Raw genomic sequence first — 23884 nt, 5'->3', positions numbered from 1 at the left:
GAGGAAAATAACCATCCGGATGGTTATAGGCGCAAAGTTCAAAAGCCAGCCTCTGGTATGGTATGGGGGTGTATTAGTGCCCAAGGCATGGGTAACTTACACATCTGTGAAAGAACTATTAATGCTGAAAGGTACATACAGGTTTTGGAGCAACGTTGCCATCCAACCAACGATAACATGGACGCCCCTGCTTATTTCAGCAAGACAATGCCAAGCCACGTGTTACAACAGCGTGGCTTCATAATAAAAGAGTGCGGGTACTAGACTCGCCTGCCTGCAATCCAGACCTGACTCCCATTGAAAATGTTTGGCGCAATATGAAGCATAAAATACGACAACGGAGACCCCGGACTGTTGAACAACTTAAGCTGTACATCAAGCAAGAATGGGAAAGAATTCCACCTCAAAAGCTTCAAAAATGGGTCTCCTTAGTTCTCAAATGTTTACTGAGTGTTGTTAAAAGGAAAAGCCATGTAACACAGTGGTAAAAAATGCCTCTGTGCCAACTTGTTTGCAATGTGTTGTTGCCATTAAATTCTAAGTTAATGATTATGTGCAAAAAAATATGTTTCTCAGTTCGAACATTAAATATCTTGTCATTGCAGTCTATTCAATTTAATATAAGTTGAAAAGGATTTGCAAATCATTGTATTCTGTTTTCATTTACGAATTACACACATGCCAACTTCACTGGTTTTGGGTTTTGTATTGTTATTCTATCCTGTCAAAGGACGTAAACTTATGTATACTTAAGAATAATCAATGTACAGTTTGTATCGCATTATTGATTTACTGTCAACGCACATTCATTATTGTGTGAATAAAACAACACAAGTTTTGCAGGCCAATCAAGAACAGGGATACCATGGTCCTTAAACCAGGTACTGGTAGATTTGGCACTGTGTGCAGGTGCCAAGTCATGTTGGAAAATGAAATCTTCACCTCCATAAAATTGGTCCACGGCAGGCAGCATAAAGTGTTCTTAAACTTCCTGGTAGACTGCTGCATTGACCCTAGACCTCAGGAAACACAGTGGACCAACACCAGCAGATGACATGGCACCCCAGACCATTACCGATTGTGGAAATTTGACACTGGACTTCAGGCAACGTGGATTCTGTGCCTCTCAGTCTTCCTCCAGACTCTGGGACATTGATTTCCAAAGGAGATACAAAATTTACTTTCATCTGAAAACATAACTTTGGACCACTCAGCAGCAGTCCAGTCCTTTTTGTCATGAGCCCAGGCGAGACGCTTTTGACGTTATGTCTTATTCAAGAGTCGCTTTACACAAGGAATGCGACAGCTGAAGCCCATATCTTGCATACGTCGGTGCGTGGTGGTTCTTGAAGCATTGACTCCAGCTGCAGTCCACTCTTTGTGGATCTCCCCCACATTTTTGAATCGGTTTTGTTTGACAATCCTCTCCAGGGCGCGGTTATCCCCCTTGCTTGTACACTTTTTTCTACCACATCTTTGTCTTCCCTTCGCCTCTCTATTAATGTGCTTGGACACAGAGCTCTGGGAACATCCAACCTCTTTGGCAATGACCTTTTGTGTCTTGCCCTCCTTCTTTAAAGTATCAATGGTCATCTTTTAGACAGTTGTCAAGTCAGCAGTCTTCCCCATGATTGTGTGTCATACAGAATCAAAACGAGAGACCATTTAAAGGCTTTTCCAGGTGTTTTGATTTAGTTAGCTAATTAGAGAGTGGCACCAGGTGTCTTCAATATCTGACCTTTTCACCATATTCTAATTTTCTGAGATGTTGAATTTAGGGTTTTCATTGGTTGTCAGCAATAATCATCTCCTTTTTGGCAAAAAACACTTGAAATATATCAGTCTGTGTGGAATGAATGTATACATTCTACAAGTTTGACTTTCTAAATGGAATTAATGAAATAAATCAACTTTTTCATGATATTCGAATAATATGACCAGCACCTGTAATGTGGTCTGCTATGTCATTTAAAATGGTCCGCTGTATCATTTAACGCGGTCCGCTACATCAATTAACGCGGCCCACCACTTCATTTAATGTGATCCGCTATATCGGTTAATGTGTTCCGCTACGTCATTTTATGTGGTCCACTCCATCATTTTATGTGGTCCGCTACATAATTTTATGTGGTCCGCTACATCATTTTATGAGGCCCACCACATAATTAAAGTGGCCCGCAACATCATTTAACATGGCCCGCCACCTCATTTTATGTGGTCCAGCATATCATTAAAACTGGCCTGCCATATCATTTTTATGCAACCAGCCGGATTACTTTATGTGGCCCACCACCTAATTTTATGAGGTCCACCATATTTATTTGGGATTGCCGTGTCTCGGACAATAGCGCGGCCGTGCCAGGAACTGGAGGGTTGCAGGTTCGATTCCAGCTTCCGCCATCCTAATCACGGCCGTTGGGCAAGACCCTATACCCACCTTGCTCCCAGTGGCACCTGCACTGGTGTATGAATGTGCAGGACTCCCTTGAAAAATACATTCTTAATCTAAATGGGACTTTCCTTGGTCAATAAAGAAAATAATAATAATAATTTGGTCCACCACATCATTTATTGTGACCCGCCATTTCATTAAATGTTGTCTGCAACATCATTAAGTTTGGCCCATGTAAAGCTGGAAATAATAAAGCACTTTCTGGCTAAATGTATTTAACGTGGTCCGCTACATAACTTTATGTGGTCCAGCGCCTCATTTAATTTGAACCGCCATATAATTTTTATGCGACCAGCTGGATTAGTTTATGTGGCCCACCCCCTCATTTTACGAGGTCCACCACATTTATTTGGGATTGCCGTGGCTCGGACAATAGCGCGGCCATGCCAGCAACTGGAGGGTTGCAGGTTCGATTCCAGCTTCCGCCATCCTAATCACGGCTGTTGTGTCTTGGGCAAGACCCTTTACCCACCTTGCTCCCAGTGGCACCTGCACTGGTGTGTGCAGGAATCCTTTGAAAAAGAGATTCTTAATCTAGATTAGACTTTCCTGGGTCAATAAAGGTTGAAAAAAATAATAAAAACAATAATAATGTGGTCTGCCACTTCATGTATTATTAAATGTTGTCTGCCACATCATTAAGTTTGCCCCGTGTAAAGCTGGAAATAATGAAGTACTTTCTCGCTATATGTATTTGTCTTTCAAATATCTGCTATCAATTTGTTTGTAAAACATATACTAATAATGAAAATAAGTTGTGCATGCAATCCATGCAACAAGGCTATTATACGTTGATATTCATATACTGTATATTCACTGTGACAGGCGGCCCAATGAGGGATGCAATGTGTCCCTCGATCAAAACGGGTTTGACAGCCCTGCTCTACATAAACTTAAAAAAAGCACTGGTGTCCCACCTGAACCAGCTGAGCATGTGACCTGCATGGCCGCCGTGGCGACAGTTATGACACCAGGTGAACCAGTTGTTAAACTGAGCTAGTTTGTTCTCTCTTGTCAAGTCGACCTTCTCGTCCGACTTCCCCGTTCCTGCCAAGTAAAAGAGTCAATATTAACCGTCGGTTAGCCACACTGTTATTATAAAAGTGGACGGGCCGTTGAACTCTGTCATCATGTCCTTCGTGCTCATTAAACCGCTGGGGCCGGCTCACACTACCTGGACAGTTGGACACAGGTGTCCCCATGTTCATGAGGCACAGAGCGCAGCGTGGCAGCGGCTTCCTGCAGCCGGGGCAACTGGTGACCTTTGACTTGGTGGGCGAGCCGCCGACGCCGTACTGGCTGAAGCCGCGGCCCTGGTGAGGCATGGCCGAGCAGCTGTACGAGATGGACTTGCCGCAGAAGTTGCAGCTCACAAACACCTGCGGCGCCAGAGCAAACACAAAGGTCGCTTGATAAGGGACGCTGGAACGTGGAAGGAAAAAGCGACGTGCCGACCAGCTGGCTGGGGTTCACTCTTAGGCAAGATAAGAAGTAGATAATCCATCAGTAATCCCAACTGTTTTTAACTGTGATTACTCATGCTGCCATAACAGCAGCATTGGCGTACTTCCCCTTTATGGCAATCTTGGGGTTTGATTGAATAAATGTTTAAATAAAACATTACAGAAAAGGAAGGGACAAACTGACCGACTTGGCTATGTTAAACTCAACATGCTGACTACAGGGTTTTGTTACAAGGATCAAGTCAAGGGCTACAGTACTGCTGCCATCAAAAAATATTGACAGAATCACACCCCCCTCTTCCAAGAACAGCACTCACCTGCGCAAGGGGTTTGGAGCTGGGGTCCAGTTTGCCTCGATGGATGTCGAACTCGGCCCGCTTGTGCCAGAACCTCCACGCGTCCAGAAGGTTACGGTAGTTCTCGATCCAGCACTGGACTCTAGGGTCCTTCAGTACCTCGCCTGGGGAACTCTGAAGGGAGGGGCAGTTGTGTAAATTACAGTATGTGCAAACAGACACCACATAGTCAAAAGTATTGAGGCACACAGCTCTTAATCAATCAATTAATCAATGAAAGGTTTGACTTGAGTCCTGAGTTGTCCCCAAATCTTCAATATTCATCTTAGGGAAACATTTTTCTCAAATTTCAGCTACCACACAGAGATTTTCCGCTATTTTTCTTTTAAACACATTACAATAGGACTGACTATAAATACAGCAGGGATGTAACTATAAACAATATAATAATAAACCGGGGTACAAATCCAGACGGTTAGTACTGTCGTTTTAGAATAAAATGATCGTAAAACTGTGATAGATAACATCTTGATAAATTAACAGACTAGTGATACTGCTAATTTACTGGAGAAGCATGCTCGCCATAGCTAATTGGCTTGCTTAAATGGTAAGACGAATACGAGAAAAATAATGTATTTCCCCATTAACAAATGACATACCCTAATATAAACTTGTACAAACATTGCTGTCTGAGAAAATAAACTATCAATTTTTCCATCCATCAATCCATTTTCTACCGCTTTTCCCTTTCGGGATCGCGAGGGGTGCTCGAGCCTATCTTAGCTGCATTCGGGCGGAAGGCGGGGTACACCCTGGACAAGTAGCTACCTCATCGCAGGGCCAACACAGATAGACAGACAACATTCACACTCACATTCACACACTAGGGCCAATTTTAGTGTTGCCAATCATCCTATCCCCAGGTGCATGTTTTTGGAGGTGCAAGGTAACCGGAGTACCCAGAGGGAACCCACGGAGTCACGGGGAGAACATACAAACTCCGCACAGAAAGATCCTGAGCCCGGGATACATTAAATATAGAGACTGTGCTATACTCAAAGGAACATAAACCGGAAGTGATGCGCCCTCCCAAAAAAAACACTAGCACTAAAAACACTCTAAATTAAAATGGAAGAAAATAAACATATACAAATATTATGGCTCTTAAGAAGCTAGAACCAACACGCCAGATTATAGTCATCTGGAGACATGTCATAATAAAATTAAACGATGGATGTCCGGCAACTTCCTGCACGATGAAAACAGAAAAGTTGATTATCGGTCCTGCTGACTCAGGCACTCGTTTAAGAACACCGCATTGAAATTCGATAATAAAATACTTATACAAAACGACTCGGTGAAGAATTTCTGCATTATTTTCAACCCAACACTCTCGTCCAATAAGCTGCACACATTAAGTGTTACGAAAACAGCTTTTTTTAAATCTCCTTAATATCGCTAAAATCCGTCCAATTATTGTCCATCAGCGACGCTGAGATCATTATTCATGCGTTCGTTCCATTTCATCTTGATTAATATAACATATGGGCAGTATAGGGCGGTATGGCATAGTGGGTAGAGAGGCCGTGCCAGAAACGTGAGGGTAGCAGGTTCGCTCCCGACCTCTTGACATCCAAATCGCTGCCGTTGTGTCCTTGGGCAGGACACTTCACCCTTTCCCCCGGTGCCGTTCACACTGGTGAATGAATGATGAATGAATGATAGGTGGTGGTCGAAGGGGCCGGAGGCGCAAACTGGGAGCCTTGCTTCCGTCAGTCTACCCCAGGACAGCTATGGCTACATACGTAGCTTACCACCACCAGGTGTGAATGAATGTTGGGTTCCCACTTCTCTGTGAGCGTGTTAAGAATATAATAATAGAAAAGCGCAATATAAAATTTAATCCAATACTATTATTATTATTTTTTTTTTATTACATATTATTTTCGGGTCTCCTCATAAGTTAAAGGTTAAAGTTGCTTCAAAATGCAGCTGCTAGACTTTTGATTAGGACAAGAAAGTTTGATCATATTACGCCTATACTGGCGCACCTGCACTGGCTCCTGGTTCCCTTAAGATGAGACTTTAAAAGGTTTTATTATTTATGTACAATATTAAACGCTTTAGCACCATCTTATCTTGCTGATAGTTTTGTACCCTACATTCCAAGAATGTTGGCTTACTAGTGATTCCCAGAGCCCAAAAAAGTCTGCAGGCTCTAGAGTCTTTTGTAGTCGGGCTCTAGTATTCTGGAATGCAACTGTTAGAGGTGTCACCTCGGTAAAATAATTTAACTCTCATCTTAAAACACAACTATATACTATAGCTTTTAAATACCCTGTTTTAGACCAGTTGACCTGCCGCTTCTCTCTTTTTTTGCCCCCCTCTTCTTCCAGGAGAGGTTACCAGATGGCCACAGATAATCCCTGGAAAGGTACCAGTCTGGAGGACATGTTAGCTGTTTTAAGTTATGACCTAGTGTGGACCACTCCTCCATGACCTTGATGGGGACCTCCTACAACCCTCTGCTTGCCGCCAATGGACTGGACTCTCATGATCATGAAATATGTCATTGTGGTTTGTGCAGTCCTTCAAGACACCTGTGATTAGATGCTATATAAACAAACTTTGATTGACTGAGAATAATATTTAATATGTCTTCTACCAATTAAGTATATTGTGTGTCAATCTATTTTGTTTTATTTTTTTTAAATAAAATCTGGTTCAAAGATTTCAGTGTGTGTATGAATACTTTTTTGAGCACAATCTACGATACCGTGATAGTAATAATATCTGTAATAACTGTGATATAAAATTTTTATATGATTACAACTCCTCAGAATAGATGTCATTGTAGACCTGCTTCACACGTTATACCGTATGCACCTGGACCTCCGGAGAATAAGAAGATGTAGCAGCAGGGATCAATGTTTATTACATCTGTCAGGGTATTTACAACCCTCTAGATTCTGCTTTTCAAAAAAAGCGATGAGCAAAAAAAAAATCGAGCAACTTTTTCTAGTGTTATTAAGCACTAGCCCTTTGAGACACTAGTGATTTAGGGCTATATAAGTAAACATTGATTGATTGATTGACTTATAGAGACTCAAACGTAAATTCTAAATGAGTAGCCGTTTGCCCACTTTAATTCATTTAATTACCTTCTCTGTGAGTAGTTGCCATATAACTGCATTGCATGTGTATTTTTGTACCTTGAGCATGCAAAAGCTAGCAGTCTGGACATCTCCCGTTCGGTCCACGTAACTCTCCATGAGGTCCACGCCGTCCTTGGTCAGCCCCGTCAGCAGGATACCCTCCAGGTTTCCCGCATCCTTCATCTCACTGGTCAGCTTGTCAACATAGCGAGGAAGCTGCGACCCCCAGAAAGATTCACAATGACATGGGGTCCACTAAGTGTGCCTGTCTTGATGAAATGCAACGATGATGTCACCTGAGCATCGCTGAGGAACATGGAGGCGAAGGCAGCGCGGTCACGCACCGCCACGCTGCTCTCATACTGAAAGTCAGGAAGTAAAAGTCAGCTTTTGATTGCATTCCAAATATAGTCAGTGTTTCTCATGCATTATATATATCAATAGCATATTTATTTTAAGTTTGGACCACAATAGATTTGGCAGTAACTGCACACATTTGCTTAGTAATGCATAACTGTGAGAATGGGTGAATGTAGCTTGTTATAGTGGATGGTGTCCTAACTCTGCTTCTTTACACAGCTTATACACATTTGGGGCCTCATGTATTAAGCTTTCGTACGCCCTTTTTCACAGCAAAGATGAGACGTATCAAGAGTGAATTTGACTTAGATATGTGATTTGACGATGTAAAAAGGTCGAGGCAAGGCAATCCATTTAATGCTTCACATTCAAGTTAATATTTGTGAAGACTTCTATTGATTTATCTAGGCCAGGGGTGTCCAAACTACAGCCCAGGGGCCAAGTGCGGCCCGCCGCCACCTTCAATTTGATCCGCGAGATGTCATTAGTTTAAGAAATCTTAGCCACAGAGGGATTGCATTTGTTTAAATAGTCTGATCATTTTGATGCTGCTATTATGTCAGCATTTAGTGGACAACATGGGTTTTTCGGATCAATTACCTTTGATTATGCTCTGAATGGAAGTAAGCGCAGCATTCATTTATATGACCCGATGCAAATAACCTTCCCGAATCATCGTGCAAAAAAATATGTATCCAACCAACACAAAATGTCAAAAGACATGGTACCTCATAACACAACCTGCTCAATTAATTTTGTGGACATTATAAAAATCGTCCATGCACCATTAATAAATCTAAATTTCAGAGATGTCTGATAATATCGACATCTCTCGGCATTATCGGCCGATAAATGCTTTAAAATGTAATATCGGAAATGATTGGTATCAATTTCAAAATTATCGGTGGGGTGGTTAGGTGGTGGACTGGGGTGGTGTTTATTGTGGCGTCCCGGAAGAGTTAGTGCTGCAAGTGGTTCTGGGTATTTGTTCTGTTGTGTTTATGTTGTGTTACGGTGCGAATGTTCTCCCGAAATGTGTTGGTCATTCTTGTTTGGTGTGGGTTCACAGTGTGGCGCATATTTGTAACAGTGTTAAAGTTGTTTATACGGCCATCCTCAGTGTGACCTGTATGGCTGTTGCATTGCTTGCATTCACTTGTGTGTGTGAAAAGCCGTAGATATTGTGTGATTGGGCCGGCACGCAAAGGCAGTGCCGTTGAAGCACGCCCCCAATATTGTTGTTTGGGTGGAACTCGGGAGAAATTTGGGAGAATGGTTGCCCCGGGAGATTTTGGGGAGGGGCACTGAAATTCAGGAGTCTGCCGGGAAAATCGGGAGGGTTGGCAAGTATGACTGGGAGACGCAACTGCTCTGTACTTCTCCCTACGTCCGTGTACCACTCCGTACAGCTGCGTTTTAAAAAGTCATAACATTTACCTTTTCAAACCAATATCGATAATTTCCGATATTACAAACCCCATTTCCATATGAGTTGGGGAATTTTATTGGATGTACAGTAAATGTAAACAGAATACAATGATATTCCCATATTCAATTAAATGCACTACAAAGACAACATATTTGATGTTCAAACTCCATCCATCCATCCATTTTCTACCGCTTATTCCCTTTCGGGGTCGCGGGGGGCGCTGGCGCCTATCTCAGCTACAATAGGGCGGAGGGCGGGGTACACCCTGGACAAGTCGCCATCTCATCGCAGGGCCAACACAGATAGACAGACAACATTCACACTCACATTCACACACTAGGGCCAATTTAGTGTTGCCAACTCATAAATTTTTTTTTTTTGCAAATAATAATTAACTTAGAATTTCATGGCTGCAAGACATGCCAAAGTAGTTGGGAAAGGGCATGTTCACCACTGTGTTACATCACCTTTTCTTTTAACAACACTCAATAAACGTTTGGGAACTGAGGAAGCTAATTGTTCAAGCTTTGAAAGCGGAATTCTTTCCCATTCTTGTTTTACGTAGAGCTTCAGGCGTTCAACAGTCCGGGGTCTCCGCTGTCGTATTTTACGCTACATAATGCGCCACACATTTTCGACGGGAGACAGGTCTGGACTGCAAGCGGGCCAGGAAAGTACCCGCACTCTTTTACTACGAAGCCATGCTGTTGTAACACATGGCTTGGCATTGCCTTGCTGAAATAAGCAGGGGCGTCCATGATAACATTGCTTGGATGACAACATTTGTTGCTCCAAAACCTGTATGGACTTTTCAGCATTAATGGTGCCTTCACAGATGTGTAAGTTACCCATGCCTTGGGGACTAATACACCCCCATACCATCACAAATGCTGGCTTTTGAACTTTGCGCCTATAGCAATCCGTATTATTTTCCTCTTTGTTCTGGAGGACACCACGTCCTCTGTTTCCAAATATAATTTGAAATGTGGACTCATCAGATCACAGAACACCTTTCCACTTTGCATCAGTCCATTTTAGGTGAGCTCGGGGCCAGCCAAGCCGGGGGTGTTTCAGGGTGTTGTTGATAAATGGGTTTGGCTTTGCATAGTAGAGTTTTAATTTGCACACACAGATGTAGCGACCAACTGTAGTTACTGACAGTGGTTATATGAAGTGTTCCTGAGCCCCTGTGGTGATATCCTTTACACACTAATGTCGGTTTTTGATGCTGTACCGCCTGAGGGATTAAAGGTCCGTATCATTGCTTACGTGCAGTGATTTCTCCAGATTCTCTGAACTTTTTGATGATTTTATGGACCGTAGCTGGTAAAATCCCTAAATTCCTTGCAATAGCTCGTTGACAAATGTTGTTCTAAAACTGTTCGACAATCTGCTTACAAAGTGGTAACCCTCGCCCCATCCTTGTTTGTGAAATACTTACCATTTCATGGAAGCTACTTTTATACCCAATCATGGCACCCAACTGTTCCCAATTAGCCTGCACACCTGTGGGATGTTCCATATAAGTGTTTGATGAGCATTCGTCAACTTTATCAGTATTTATTGACACCTTTCCCAACTTCTCCGTCACAAGTTGCTGGCATCAAATTTTAAAGTTAATAATTACTTGCACAAAAAAAAAATGTTTATCAGTTTGAACATTAAATATGTTGTCTTTGTAGCATATTCAACTGAATATGGATTGAAAATGATTTGCAAACCATTGTATTTTCGTTTATATTTACTTCTAACACAATTTCCCAACTCATGTGGAAACGGGGTTTGTATATTTTAAAGCATTTATCGACCGATAATATCGGCAGTCCGATATCAGCGGACATCTCTGGTGTTTAACTTCGTATTCAAACCAATATTTTCCTCTTTCTAGTGTTACTAAAATCGATCGATGCCATTTAAAACAATTTTGGATCAATACCTATCTTCCAGGAGGCAAACTTGCAGAGCACAGATCAGTATAATTTATTTATGAATATTATTCAATCTATCGATCAATCATTACACCCCTACCAAAAACCCAAACAAAAAGCGAAAAACAAAGATTGGGAAGTGAAGAAAATGTAGACTGAATTTGCTGTCGTTTGAGCGGTGTCACGTTTGGCGAGGTCGGGTCGGGATTTGTTATCCCGGAATGCAGAACGGACGGCTCCGGACGACAGCGTGAGGTAGGAGATTATTTACTTCTCATAAATCATACAAGTACCAAAAAGACAGGACAAACAAAAGAAAAACGCGTCGATCGCACGGGAAGCTAAGGAAACACAGAAGCAAGGATCGGGAACATGAAAACGTAACCGTTGCGTATAGCAAACAATGAAGCCACACCAACTGTGGCGAGCAACGTGAATAAATAGCTCTCTCACTAGTGCTCAACAGCAGGTGAACGTGCAGAGCACTAATCAGCGGCAGGTGAAACCAATTAGTACCCATGGAAACCAAAACAAACACCCAAAGTGCACAAAACAGGAACTAAGGGAGTCCAAAACTAACAGAACATAACTAAACAAAACATAATCCGGATCACGGATCATGATAAGCGGCACCTTAGAGCCTAATTTGGAGGCACAGGATAAGACTGAAAGGGCTCTCTGTTCACTCGTAGGCAAAGTTTAACATAAGTTATGATAATAAAGTTTTACGCCATATGGCGGTAAACAAAGGTAAAAGTTCACTTGAAATGTTTTTAGAAGGAGTAATCTTGTTTGGTCAGTGGACATAGCTAAACAAATTGAACAGCAGCAGGTATGACTGTGGAACGGAGAAGCAGAAACTTTCTGCTGACATTAATTCTAATTGATCTCTACACTTGAAGTAGTGAAGCATTATTGTGCTGTTTGCGCTGACTTTGACTGTGTGAACAAATAGAGTTGTGCGGTCCAAAGGAACGTGAACAAGATTATTATTATTGTTACCAGCACGCCGTCGTAGGCTCCATGCTCGCTGGTGAGGAAGGCGAACATGATACAGAGGTAGGGGTTGTTGAGCTGCAGCCTCAGGGAGCTGCACATCTCTCGCCAGAGTGACGTCTTCTCATCCGTGTAGCCGGACAGCGCCATGGCGACCACGTTGAGGTTCAAGTCACCTGGAACAAGAGTGGAAAATGCTATTCGGAAACTGTATTATTTTTAACCAATGATTAAACAAGTGAAAACATGGTAGGCAAAATGTTCATGCTAACTAAGGAAGTTAGCATTTACTGTCATTGAGCTACCTATGCTGCATTTCCATTAAACTGGGAAGCCAAAAATGTTCCCACCTGTGGCTAAAAAAAGCTCAAAAGCAAAATTAAAACATGGCTATATACAAACCCGGTTTCATTGTGAGTTGTGAAATTGTGTTAGATGTAAATATAAACGGAATACAATGATGTGCAAATCCTTTCCGACCAATATTCAATTTAATGCACTACAAAGACAACATATTTGATGTTCAAACTGATAAACATTTTTTATTTTTTGCAAATAATCATTAACTTTGGAATTTGATGCCAGCAACACACGACACAGAAGTTGGGAAAGGTGGCAATAAATACTGATAAAGTTGAGGAATGCTCATCAAACACTTATTTGGAACATCCTACAGGTGTGCAGGCTAATTGGAAACAGGTGGGTGCCATGATTGGGTATAAAAACAGCTTCCCCAAAAATGCTCAGTCTTTTACAAGAAAGGATGGGGCGAGGTACACCCCTTTGTCCACAACTGTGTGAGCAAATAGTCAAAACAGTTTAAGAACAACGTTTCTAAAAGTGCAATTGCAAGAAATGTAGGGATTTCAACATCTACGGTCCATAATATCATCAAAAGGTTCAAAGAATCTGTAGAAATCACTCCACGTAAGCGGTATGGCCGGAAACCAACATTGAATGACCGTGACTTTCGATCCCTCAGATAGCACTGTGTCAAAAACTGACATCAATCTCTAAAGGATATCACCACATGGGCTCAGGAACACTTCAGAAAAACACTGTCACTAAATACAGTTCGTCGCTACATCTGTAAGTGCAAGTTAAAGCTCTACTGTGCAAAGCGAAAGCCATTTATCAACAACATCCACAAACGCCGCCGGCTTCTCTGGGCCCGAGATCATCTAAGATGGACTGATGCAAAGTGGAAAAGTGTTCTGTTGTCTGACGACTCAACATTTTAAATTGTTTTTGGAAATATTGGACATCTGGACCAAAGGGTAAGCAAAGCATCCAGACTGTTATCGACGCAAAGTTCAAAAGCCAGCATCTGTGATGGTATGGGGGTGTATTAGTGCCCAAGGCATGGGCAACTTACACATCTGTGAAGGCAACATTAATGCTGAAAGGTACATAATGGTTTTGGAACAACATATGCTGCCATCTAAGCGCAGTCTGCTTCATGGACACCCCTTTTTATTTCAGCAAGACAATGCCAAGTCACATTCAGCACGTGTTACAACAGCGTGGCTTCGTAAAAAAAGAGTGCGGGGGTTATGTTTGTGATTCACTGTAAACTGCATCAAAATGAAGTGTGTCGTAACAGCTATTTAACAAATACGGAGCATCATTTTTGATAGCTCACTTGAAGGAAAAACTTGCGGAAAGCCAAGTTGTGAGTTGTCCAGTGAAAAGTTGTACAAATACTGTCAAATGTACCACTCACATCTCTATGAAACACAGGCATTTTGCAGATACGGTTACTAATGTATGGGCAGCACAGTGAAGCACCGGTTAACACTTGTGCCTCAAGATGAGGGAGGTCCTGGGTTCAATTCCTGGGTAGGGATATTTCTGTGTTGAGTTTGCATGTTCCACCCATGACTGTGTGTGTTTTCTCCGGGTACTACTGCTTCCTCTCACCTCCAAAGACATGCACCTGAAGATTGGAAACAAGTTGATTGGAAACACTAAAATTTGCCCTTATTTGTTTTACGGTTAATTCTTAGCAATCACGACTACCAGTATTTTAACTTACATTCTACTTCTTGGTTTTAAATTATGTCACATCCGGCTCACGTCCCCGCTCATTAAATATGTGTGGTGGTCAAGCCAGCAACTGTTCTCAATGGGTACATGGCACCATTTCACCTTTCTCATAGAAAAAAATGCCCTATGCTTGCTTTGTTTTGGGCAGTACGAATTGTTAAAATCGTGCAAAGGATTAACGTTTCTTCAGAGTTCCTTGACAAGTAATCAAAAATAGTAGAAGAGTGCAATTTTTTACAAAAGAAAAAGGAGCACTCACTACCGTCAAAAACGGCAGAGTCAAAGAACTCACAAGTTTGCAGGGATCATATCATTAAAGGTTTGTTTGATATACTTTAATCGTTTAGTATTTTTTATTTAAATATCATCTTGATATTATTTGTATTTCTTAAAATACATTTTTGCTAAAGGTGCTTTGTAAACCACCAACTCGGCGAGTCAAATAAAACAAAGCAGATATGAGCAAAACCAAAAAGAGTTAAGTTTTTACCAAAGGAAACAATCATAAATGAATATTTTAGCACATACACAAAGTTGACATCCATAGTTAAATTTTGATAAAGACGGGGAAAAAACATGCGTACTCTTAAACGAAAAGACACAAACATAGCTGTTGACGTTTAAAACACCATATAGTTCGACATGTCTGGGAAAGGCTAATCCTTCATGTCACTCGACAAATCTTATTTTGATAAAGTATAGGGATATATTATATGGGACGGCGTGGCGCAGTGGAAGAGTGGCCGTGCGCAACCCGAGGGTCCCTGGTTCAATCCCCACCTAGTACCAACCTCGTCACGTCCGTTGTGTCCTGAGCAAGACACTTCACCCTTGCTCCTGATGGGTGCTGGTTAGGGCCTTGCATGGCAGCTCCCTTCATCAGTGTGTGAATGTTTGTGTGAATGGGTGAATGTGGAAGTAGTGTCAAAAAGCGCTTTGAGTACCTTGAAGGTAGAAAAGCGCTATACAAGTACAACCCATTTATCATTTATATTGCATAGTTTGCATTTTTTGCTCGTATCTGCTTTTTGTGGTAAGATCGAGGCCCCTTGTGTACTCAGATTACCCACATTTTCCATTGTGAATCAATAAAGTTTGTCTAAGTCGAAGTTGAAGTCTAGGATAGTTCGGACTTTGCTTGGCCCACCACTTGGTTCACTTCCGTTCAAAATGCACGTGTCTAAATACAACCTATTCCTGGGATCTGAAACAGTAAACAAGATATGTTTCTTTCTCCAACTTTTCAGTTGAATTGTGTATTGCAGGGTTAAATCAACTGGTCTTGGATTGACACCAGACCAGCCGCCGAGTTTAGTTCGAAACTTGGGAGAAACTTTTCTTCAGCAAATTCCGAAAGACACAAGAGCACTCCTGTTATATAGAGGAACTTAGACTTGTGTAACAACCATGGCAAATTCTTGCATTGACAATTTAATTTTCTAAAGCACTGGTGTCAAACTTAGTGAGCAGAGACCAAATCTGGCCCGCCACAACATTTTATATGGCCCACGAAAGCCTGATAATAATATGTGTCAATAAGTCAATAATCGAGTCATACCAAAGACTATAAAAATGGGACCCATTACCTCCTTGCTTGGCATTCAAAATCAAGGGTTGGAATTGGGGGTTAAATCACCAAAAATTATTCCCGGGCGCGGCACCGCTGCTCCCAACTGCTCCCTCACCTCCCAGAGGGTATCAAGGAGATGGGTCAAATCCAGAGTAAAAATTTCACCAGACCTAGTGTGTGTGTGTGTGACAATCAAGGGTACTTTAAATTGATTAACCAACTCCATAACTAATTGTGTAATCAAATCATGAAGTGAATAGTTTACATATTCAAATAATATTCATTATCCCAATTGGCCTTTTGGGGGCAAACATTTCTGCAATGGGGCCCTCGATGAAAATGAGTTTGACACTCCTATCCTAAGGCCAACAATAAATCTGACCCACCAATCCTTTGCTTTCTGGAAACGTGGCCCCTTAATTAATTTAGTTAAATGGCCTTGGTGTAGTGTATACATGTAATGTTAACCAATGCAGTTTTGTCAAGCATGTTTGGACAAGCGGTAGAAAATGGATGAATGGATGGATGTTTCAAATAAACGTGACCATTACAGTTTTAATTGTCAAAATTTGTATTATGGAATTTATGTTTGGGCTAAAAAAAAATGTGTGTATGAGTATGTATGTATGTGTGTAATATATATATATATATATATATATATATATATATATATATATATATATATATATATATATATATGAGAGTGTGTGTGTGTGTGTGCATAATATATGAATATAATGGATAAATAAAACATATAATTAGATATTAAGAGTATGTGAAAGTTCGACTCCTACCTTGTTTACTTCCGTGACAACCTTCTTAAAGTTTTGTAATTAATCAAAAATATCAAGCAGCTAAAATTCGCTAAAGATAGATAAGTCTGAGGAGAGTGTTTTACTTTTTCCCATGATGCACTCTGGTGTCATTTTGAATTTTTGATGGTGTTTGGACGCTTTTCATAGTATTCACAAAGTTCAGTGAGCAGGTTGTGTTATGTGTGACCTTTACGGTAGTTGCCTTTTTTAGGGTCCGCCCTGCCTATGGCAAAGGACTCCACAGGAGTCCTTTGCCATAGGCAAGGACCCTATTGTTCCTGTAACGTTTTATTCTTTCTTTCTTTCTTCCGCACCGTCGCGCCCCAATTTCACCCTCTTAACATATTTCAAAACTCACCAAATTTGACACACACGTCGGTCTTTCATGCCTTCCCAACATATTAGGCAGCCAAATCATAAAAATCAAAATTGCGCAATAGCGCCCCCTAGGAAAAAAAAAAGAGACTGCTTGTAACTTCCGTTAGGAATGTTGTAGAGACATGAAACAAAAACCTCTATGTAGGGCTGACTTAGACCTAAATTTCATAATTGTATCTTCTGGGGCAAAAATTTACGGACATTTTGCAAAAACCCATTCAAAGCAAAATTTTCACAAAAAATGCAATTTTTGCCTCTTTGAGCTGTAATTTGAGCCCCTTAAAATGCTTCAAAACTCACCAAACTTGGCAGACACATCAGGAATGGCAGAAATTGGGATCTAATGAAAACATTTTTTTAAAAAACTCAAAATTGCGCTCTAGCGCAATTTTTGAGTAAAACACAGAAAAAACTGCTTCTAGGAAGAAAACACAGACAAAACTGCTTGTAACTTCCGGTAGGAATGTCGGAAAGACATGAAACAAAAACTTCTATGTAGGTCTTACTTAGACCTACATTTTAGTAATTGACAGCTAGCAGAAATAATCAACAGGAAGTTGGCAATTACCCCTTCAAAATAAAAGTTTTCGTGAAAACCCGTCACCTTTTTCAAATCGAAACTCCTCCCAGTGCGTTTGTCGTTTCGGCTTCAAACTCGCACAGGAGAGAGATTGAACCCTTTTAAAAAAAGTGGTCGGACAAAATTGTGATAAGTTTTCCGGTTTTGATTTTACGCGCGTTCAAAGAACCCCTGCGCAAATTTTCCTAAAAAATGTCATTTTTGCCTATTTGAGCTGTAATTTGACCCCCTTAAAATGCTTCAAAACTCATCAAACTTGGCACACACATCAGGACTGGCAACAATTGCGAGCTGATAAAAAAACCAAACTCCAAAACTCAAAATTGTGCTCTAGCGCCCCCTAGGAATACAACACAGACAAACTGCTCCTAGGAAGAAAACAAAGACAAAACTGCTTGTAACTTCCGGTAGGAATGTCAGAGAGACATGAAACAAAAACCACTATGTAGGTCTGACTTAGACCTACATTTGAATAATTAACATACTTTGGCAAAAATCAACAGGAAGCTAGATATTTTCGCTTCAATACAACAACTGCATTACTTTCACAATGCATTAAATAGTGGGACGAAGGCGTCTTAAGCCCTGGGGCTCGGGGGCAGCAACCCAAGGCGCGCTCGCACCTTCGCACCCTAATTTGACCCCCTTAACATGCTTCAAAACTCACCAAATTTGACACTCACATCGGTATGGAGCGGCAGACCAACTTATTAAGCAACCAAACCCCAAAAATGAAAATTGCGCGCTAGCGCCCCCTAGTAAGAGTCAAAACACAGACTGCTTGTAACTTCCGTTAGGAATGTCGTAGAGACATGAAACAAAAACTTCTGTGTAGGTCTGACTTAGACCTACATTTCCAATAAAAAATGTCTATACCCAAAATCAACAGAAATTTTGCAAAAACTCATTCAAAGCAACATTTACGCAAAAAATGCTATTTTTGCCTCTTTGAGCTGTAAATTGACCCCCTTAAAATGCTTCAAAACTCACCAAACTTGGCACACACATCAGGACTGGCAGAAATTGCGATCTAGTGAAAAAACCAAACCTTAAAACTCAAAATTGCGGTCTATTGCAATTTTTGAAAAAAACACAGAAAAACTGCTCCTAGGAAGAGGAAACGGATAAAACTGCTTGTAACTTCTGGTAGGAACGTGGGACAGACATGAAACAAAAACCTCTATGTAGGTTTCACTTAGACCTACATTTTGATAGGTGGCATCTTTCAGTTAAAATCAACAGGAAGTTGGCAATTACCCCTTCAAAATAAAAGTTTTGTAAAAAGCCGTCACCTTTTTCCAGACAAAACTGCTTGTAACTTCTGTTAGGAATGTCGTAGAGACATGAAACAAAGACCTCTATGTTGGTCTGACTAAGATCGGGACTCGGGACACGGCGGCGGCGGCCAACGGCGGACCCGACCAACGCTGCTTGCAGCTTTAATTATTTTTGCACCATGACTAGGGAAGCCTGCGATGAGGTGGCGACTTGTCCAGGGTGTACACCGCCTTCCGCCTGATTGTAGCTGAGATAGGCACCAGCGCCCCCCGCGACCCCAAAAGGGAATAAGCGGTAGAAAATGGATGGATGGATGGACTAGGGAAGCTTGTTTGGATTGTGTCATATAAGTTAATGCTGTGCCGTTGTTTCAAAGTACATTCAAGGGTCACTGGTCTAATTTACCCACATTGTCTACAAGATGGCAAACCTGAGACATTCTGGTGTTAAAGATAAATTTGAAAGCATGCCACAGTGTGATGTTTTGATGAACTCATGAGGTCTTGCGGGCCAAAATGAAGATGCTGGCGGGCCGCAGTTTTGACAGCCCTAAAAGATGGTAAATAATAAATGTTCACTTCTTTATAGATAACACTTTGTCATATTGTATGTTTTCCAGAATAAAACATATGGGTGCATTTGATTGAGTTCCTTGCCCTTTAAAGCCCAACATATGTAAGTAGGCTCCATGCACATTGGAAACAGTCTATCAAGTCAAGGTTCACAATGTCAAGAGTCGCTCATCTTTCACATGTTTTAAACAAACAATCACAATCATATGCTACTTCTCCTCTGTTGAACCACAACAACTAAAAAAGGCTCTCTTGACTACGTGAATGTGTGTGCGTGAGATGAATGTAGTAACTCTAGCGGGTCTTATCTAATGAAACAGCCTGCCGGTCGTGCTCAGGAAACACTCATTAGAAAACCCAGCAGAAAAAAAATGTCTGACCTACATTGGCGGAATGCTTCTGAGTCAAGAGCAGCGCATTTTTCATTAAAGCTTAATGTGCCGTGTTGCGGCCAGGAGGAGAGTCGCGTGGGCAACAGGCTGCATTTTGAAAATTCCTTAAAAGCTTGATTTCATTTGATTTGGGGATTCAGTTATTTATGGCGGCGCACTCTGAGGCAATCTGTATCACATTCCCTCAGGCACTGTCGACAACAATAAGGGGGAAAAATGACTTGTCCAACTTCTTTTCCAAACTGCAGGACATAACAGCGCTAAAAACCTGTCCAAAGTGCGGTACCTGGGCCAGTTGCAGGCCACAGTTTGTTTGAATTTTTCCTGCGACATAGCCCAAAAATAAAAAACGCCCCGCACCTCGTACGAGAACCGCCCTTCATCAGACTTGTTTAAGGAAGTGCTCTTTGCTATCGAGGACAGAAGAGGATAAGGACATGAACTCCCATTGCTACATAACTCACAGTGCTACCCTCACAAACACAAAGCATGCTGGGTGTTGGCGTGAGTACTTGGTACGCTGCTATTTGCAACTAAAAGAGCATTTACACAAGGGGTTATGATTTGTTTTTCTACATTTAAATCACTTCCTTTTGGTTTACATAACCTGTAATGGTGGTGATTTGGTCAAAGTTCTGTACAAATTTAGTTTCAAAGACCATCTTCAAGCCACTTTCCACTTAAATAAATTATGAATGAAAAGGAGCACATAGAAGTATCAACTTATAATATCTGCCCCCTATTTACACAAATATAAAATTGGTACAATACAGTAGCATTGTATCTTACTTTTTATTTTAAAAATGGTAACAGCAATGGATTTTAGCATTTAGTACATGTATGAGCCAGAGTTTGACCGGAAGTAAAATTACATCAAGAGGAAAAAGAACAAAACCGAGCCTTGAAATGAAAGCATCTCAAACCTTTCTTTTTCAATGCCTTTCAGTGCTTCAAAGCTGTAAGTTTAAAGGCTGGGTGTTATTATAATGTATTTCTCCCAATTTTAAATGGCATATCCCTGCATCATACGTAGCATGTTTATATCTTTAAGAGGAACCGCACTTTTGGAGGGATTTTGCCTATCGTTCACAATCCTTATGAGAGACAAGAAGACACAAGGTTTTTATTTTTTCTACAGTCTAAGATGTAAACATTGTCTCCTTCTAGGCAACGAGCAATGAATTGTAACTCCAAATCACTTTAAAAATGAATTCAAAACCGCTAACAATACTTCATTTACGTTCTGTAACCTGTATAAAAACCAAGCTGTAGCAATAATTTCGCCACACATAGTGTGTGTGTGACAATCATTGGTACTTTATCTTTAACTTAAAATTATTATTTTAAGAGCAAATGCTGAGGAACTCTTTAACTAGTGGAGTAACACTTCGGCATGCTTCAGTATTAGTACTGACTGAAAAATATGAACAATAATTTTCCAGTATCTGTAAAGCATTAGCCCATATTTCATGTTTTGTTTGAACACAGCTTGCTCGACAGCGAATGCACTGTAATTGTAATAACACGCATGACGTACTGCATGTATAATGAACAATGTTATAGTGACTCACTCGACGGACAGTTCTGCGTCTGGCCCAGCAAGCCGGGGACGTTTATTCTGGGACAGCACTCCATTTATGTCGAAATAGCTTGGCTCCATGTTGACATTTACGACGTCAAAGTCACGCCGACCTCACTCTCTCGGCTTCCGTCTGCACCAACGTTTCACCCTTCCTTCGTGCTCGCTTCTGGAACCAGTTGTTCATTGAGTATTGAGGTTGTGAATCCTCATTTGTTCAAAAATAGTTGTCATGTTGTCTGTTACCAAGTCTGCCATGATTATAAAACACACGCGTTTGTTTCCAAAAGTAGGAACACACATTTGTTGCCGGAAGTCAGAAGTGCGCTATAGTGGAAAAAGAAATAAATGTGCTGAGGAAATCAGTTTCGGCAATGCTTAAAATGACCAAAATACAATAAACATTGTGCATATTGTTATGAACCACACTAAATTGGCCCTAGTGTGTAAATGTGAGTGTGAATGTTGTCTGTCTATCTGTGTTGGCCCTGCAATGAGTTGGCGACTTGTCTAGGGTGTACACTTGCGAGGACAAATGTATTTCCCCGCCTTTATCAAACTTTAACTATAGATGTCAACATTGTGTATGTGCTGAAAGCTTCATTTAGGATCGTTGCCTTGGTTTTGCTCACATTTACGTTCTTTTATTTAGACTCGCAGAATTGGGGCTTCATGAAACACTTGTAGCAAGTGTGTTTCATGAAATACACATAATACCAATACTTGAAGTCAGCTACAGGTGAGTAGATGGCCCACCTGGGCCATGTTATCTAATCACCTGTCGCTCTGTATAAGCAGCAACTGGGAGGAGAGACGTGGTTGGAGCTGGCGTGAGAGCAAGAGCGTGCCTGTCACAGCCACAAAAGACAATTGCTGGAAAGCAACACACAAACTTTTATTGAAAAATAAACCTGTATTGAACCATGAAACGGGCTCGCATGGAAATGCTTGGTGGTCTGGAAGACCCCCTGGAAGGCAACTTCCACAGGGAAATACTAAACATTCAAAGTATATGAAATAAACGGAGTGCTTGCTACTTTCCTTGTCGTCGTTTCCGCCGTTTTTTAATTACCTTTCAAAAAACTCTGAAGAAACATTTATCCTTTTCACGATTTGAATGGTTTGTACAGCCGAAAACAACGCAAGCGTAGGGCTTTTTTTTTTTAGAAAAGCAAAATGGTGCATAGTACCCATTGAGAACAGGCGCTGGCTTAACCACCACACATATTTAATGACCAAGACATGACGTCATGTACATCCAAGCAATACAAGCTATAACATTGCATTTTCAGACATGGATGACACGAATACCGTATTTTTCGGAGTATAAGTCGCTCCGGAGCATAAATTGCACCTGCCGAAAATGTATAATAATGAAGGAAAAAAACATATATAAGTCGCACTGGAGTATAAATCGCATTTTTTGGGGAAATGTATTTGATAAAACCCAACACCAAGAATAGACATTAGAAAGGCAATTTAAAATAAATATAGAATAGTGAACAACAGGCTGAATAAGTGTACGTTATATGACCCATAAATAACCAACTGAGAAGGTGCCTGGTATGTTAACGTAACATATTATGGAAAGAGTCATTCAAATAACTATAACATATAGAACATGCTATACGTTTACCAAACAATCTGTCACTCCAAATCGCTAAATCCCATGAAATCTTATACGTCTAGTCTCTTACGGGAATGAGCTAATAATATTATTTGATGTTTTACAGTAATGTGTTAATAATTTCACACATAAGTCGCGCCTGAGTATAAGTCGCACCCCCAGCCAAACTATGAAAAAAACTGCGACTTGTAGTCCGAAAAATACGGTACTCAAAAACAGGTCCCAACAGGCAAGAAAAGTGGCTTTTGCATAATATGACCCTTTTAAAGCAGGTTGAAGTTAATCTCTGACAATTTCCTGTCCGACTCAAGCTTGCCACAATAGGTTTGAGACTATTGTGCTACGTTTAAGATTTGGTTATTTGTATTCACTTTATGTGAGCAGTGGGGACCTGCTCAGTGGCCTAGTGGTTAGGGTGTCCGCCCTGAGATTGGTAGGTCGTGAGTTCAAACCCCGGCCGAGTCATACCAAAGACTATAAAAATGGGACCCATTACCTTCCTGCTTGGCACTCAGCATCAAGGGTTAAATCACCAAAATGATTACCGAGCGTGACCACCGCTGCTGCTCACTGCTCCCCTCACCTCCCAGGGGGTGGACCAAGGGGATGGGTCAAATGCAAAGGGTAATTTCACCACACCTAGTTTGTGTGTGGCCATCAGTGGTACTTTGACTTTTTAACTTTTGATATTAATCTGGTTGCATTGAACTGTTGACATGCACATGCAATACATGAATACATTGGTAGAGCAGGTGTGGTTTTAGGGGAAAATTTGCAGTGCAGCGGATATTACCTTGTTGCATTCCTTTTCGGCTGACGCGACAAGAATTGTGGGTAAGCCGGAATAGGTAACGACAACAAAAAGGCAAGCATGGCTGAGCCGATACAGATCTAAAGTTTGGCCACAGTTTGAGTTTTAAAGGAGCATCCTGATAAAACTAAGGCTATTTGCAAAATGTGCCACATTG

At 41.1% G+C, this 23884-nt stretch overlaps 1 protein-coding gene across 1 annotated transcript in view; it reads right to left on the bottom strand.

Moving 5' to 3' along the window:
• Positions 1 to 23884, bottom strand: part of mios (missing oocyte, meiosis regulator, homolog (Drosophila)) — a 49331-nt gene that overhangs the window by 4583 nt on the left and 20864 nt on the right. The window contains exons 6-11 of the mRNA XM_061915486.1: positions 12086 to 12255; positions 7663 to 7728; positions 7424 to 7582; positions 4233 to 4385; positions 3627 to 3831; positions 3370 to 3499 (exon numbers count right to left, since the gene is read on the bottom strand). Coding sequence (XP_061771470.1) covers positions 3370 to 3499; positions 3627 to 3831; positions 4233 to 4385; positions 7424 to 7582; positions 7663 to 7728; positions 12086 to 12255 — 883 coding nt within the window. The remainder of the gene's footprint in view (positions 1 to 3369; positions 3500 to 3626; positions 3832 to 4232; positions 4386 to 7423; positions 7583 to 7662; positions 7729 to 12085; positions 12256 to 23884) is intronic.

This window comes from Nerophis ophidion, linkage group LG11 (genome assembly GCF_033978795.1).
Source record: "Nerophis ophidion isolate RoL-2023_Sa linkage group LG11, RoL_Noph_v1.0, whole genome shotgun sequence".
NCBI lineage: Eukaryota > Metazoa > Chordata > Actinopteri > Syngnathiformes > Syngnathidae > Nerophis > Nerophis ophidion.
The sequence above is the reverse complement of the archived record's forward strand: the minus strand, read 5'-3'. Positions and strand labels throughout refer to the sequence as shown.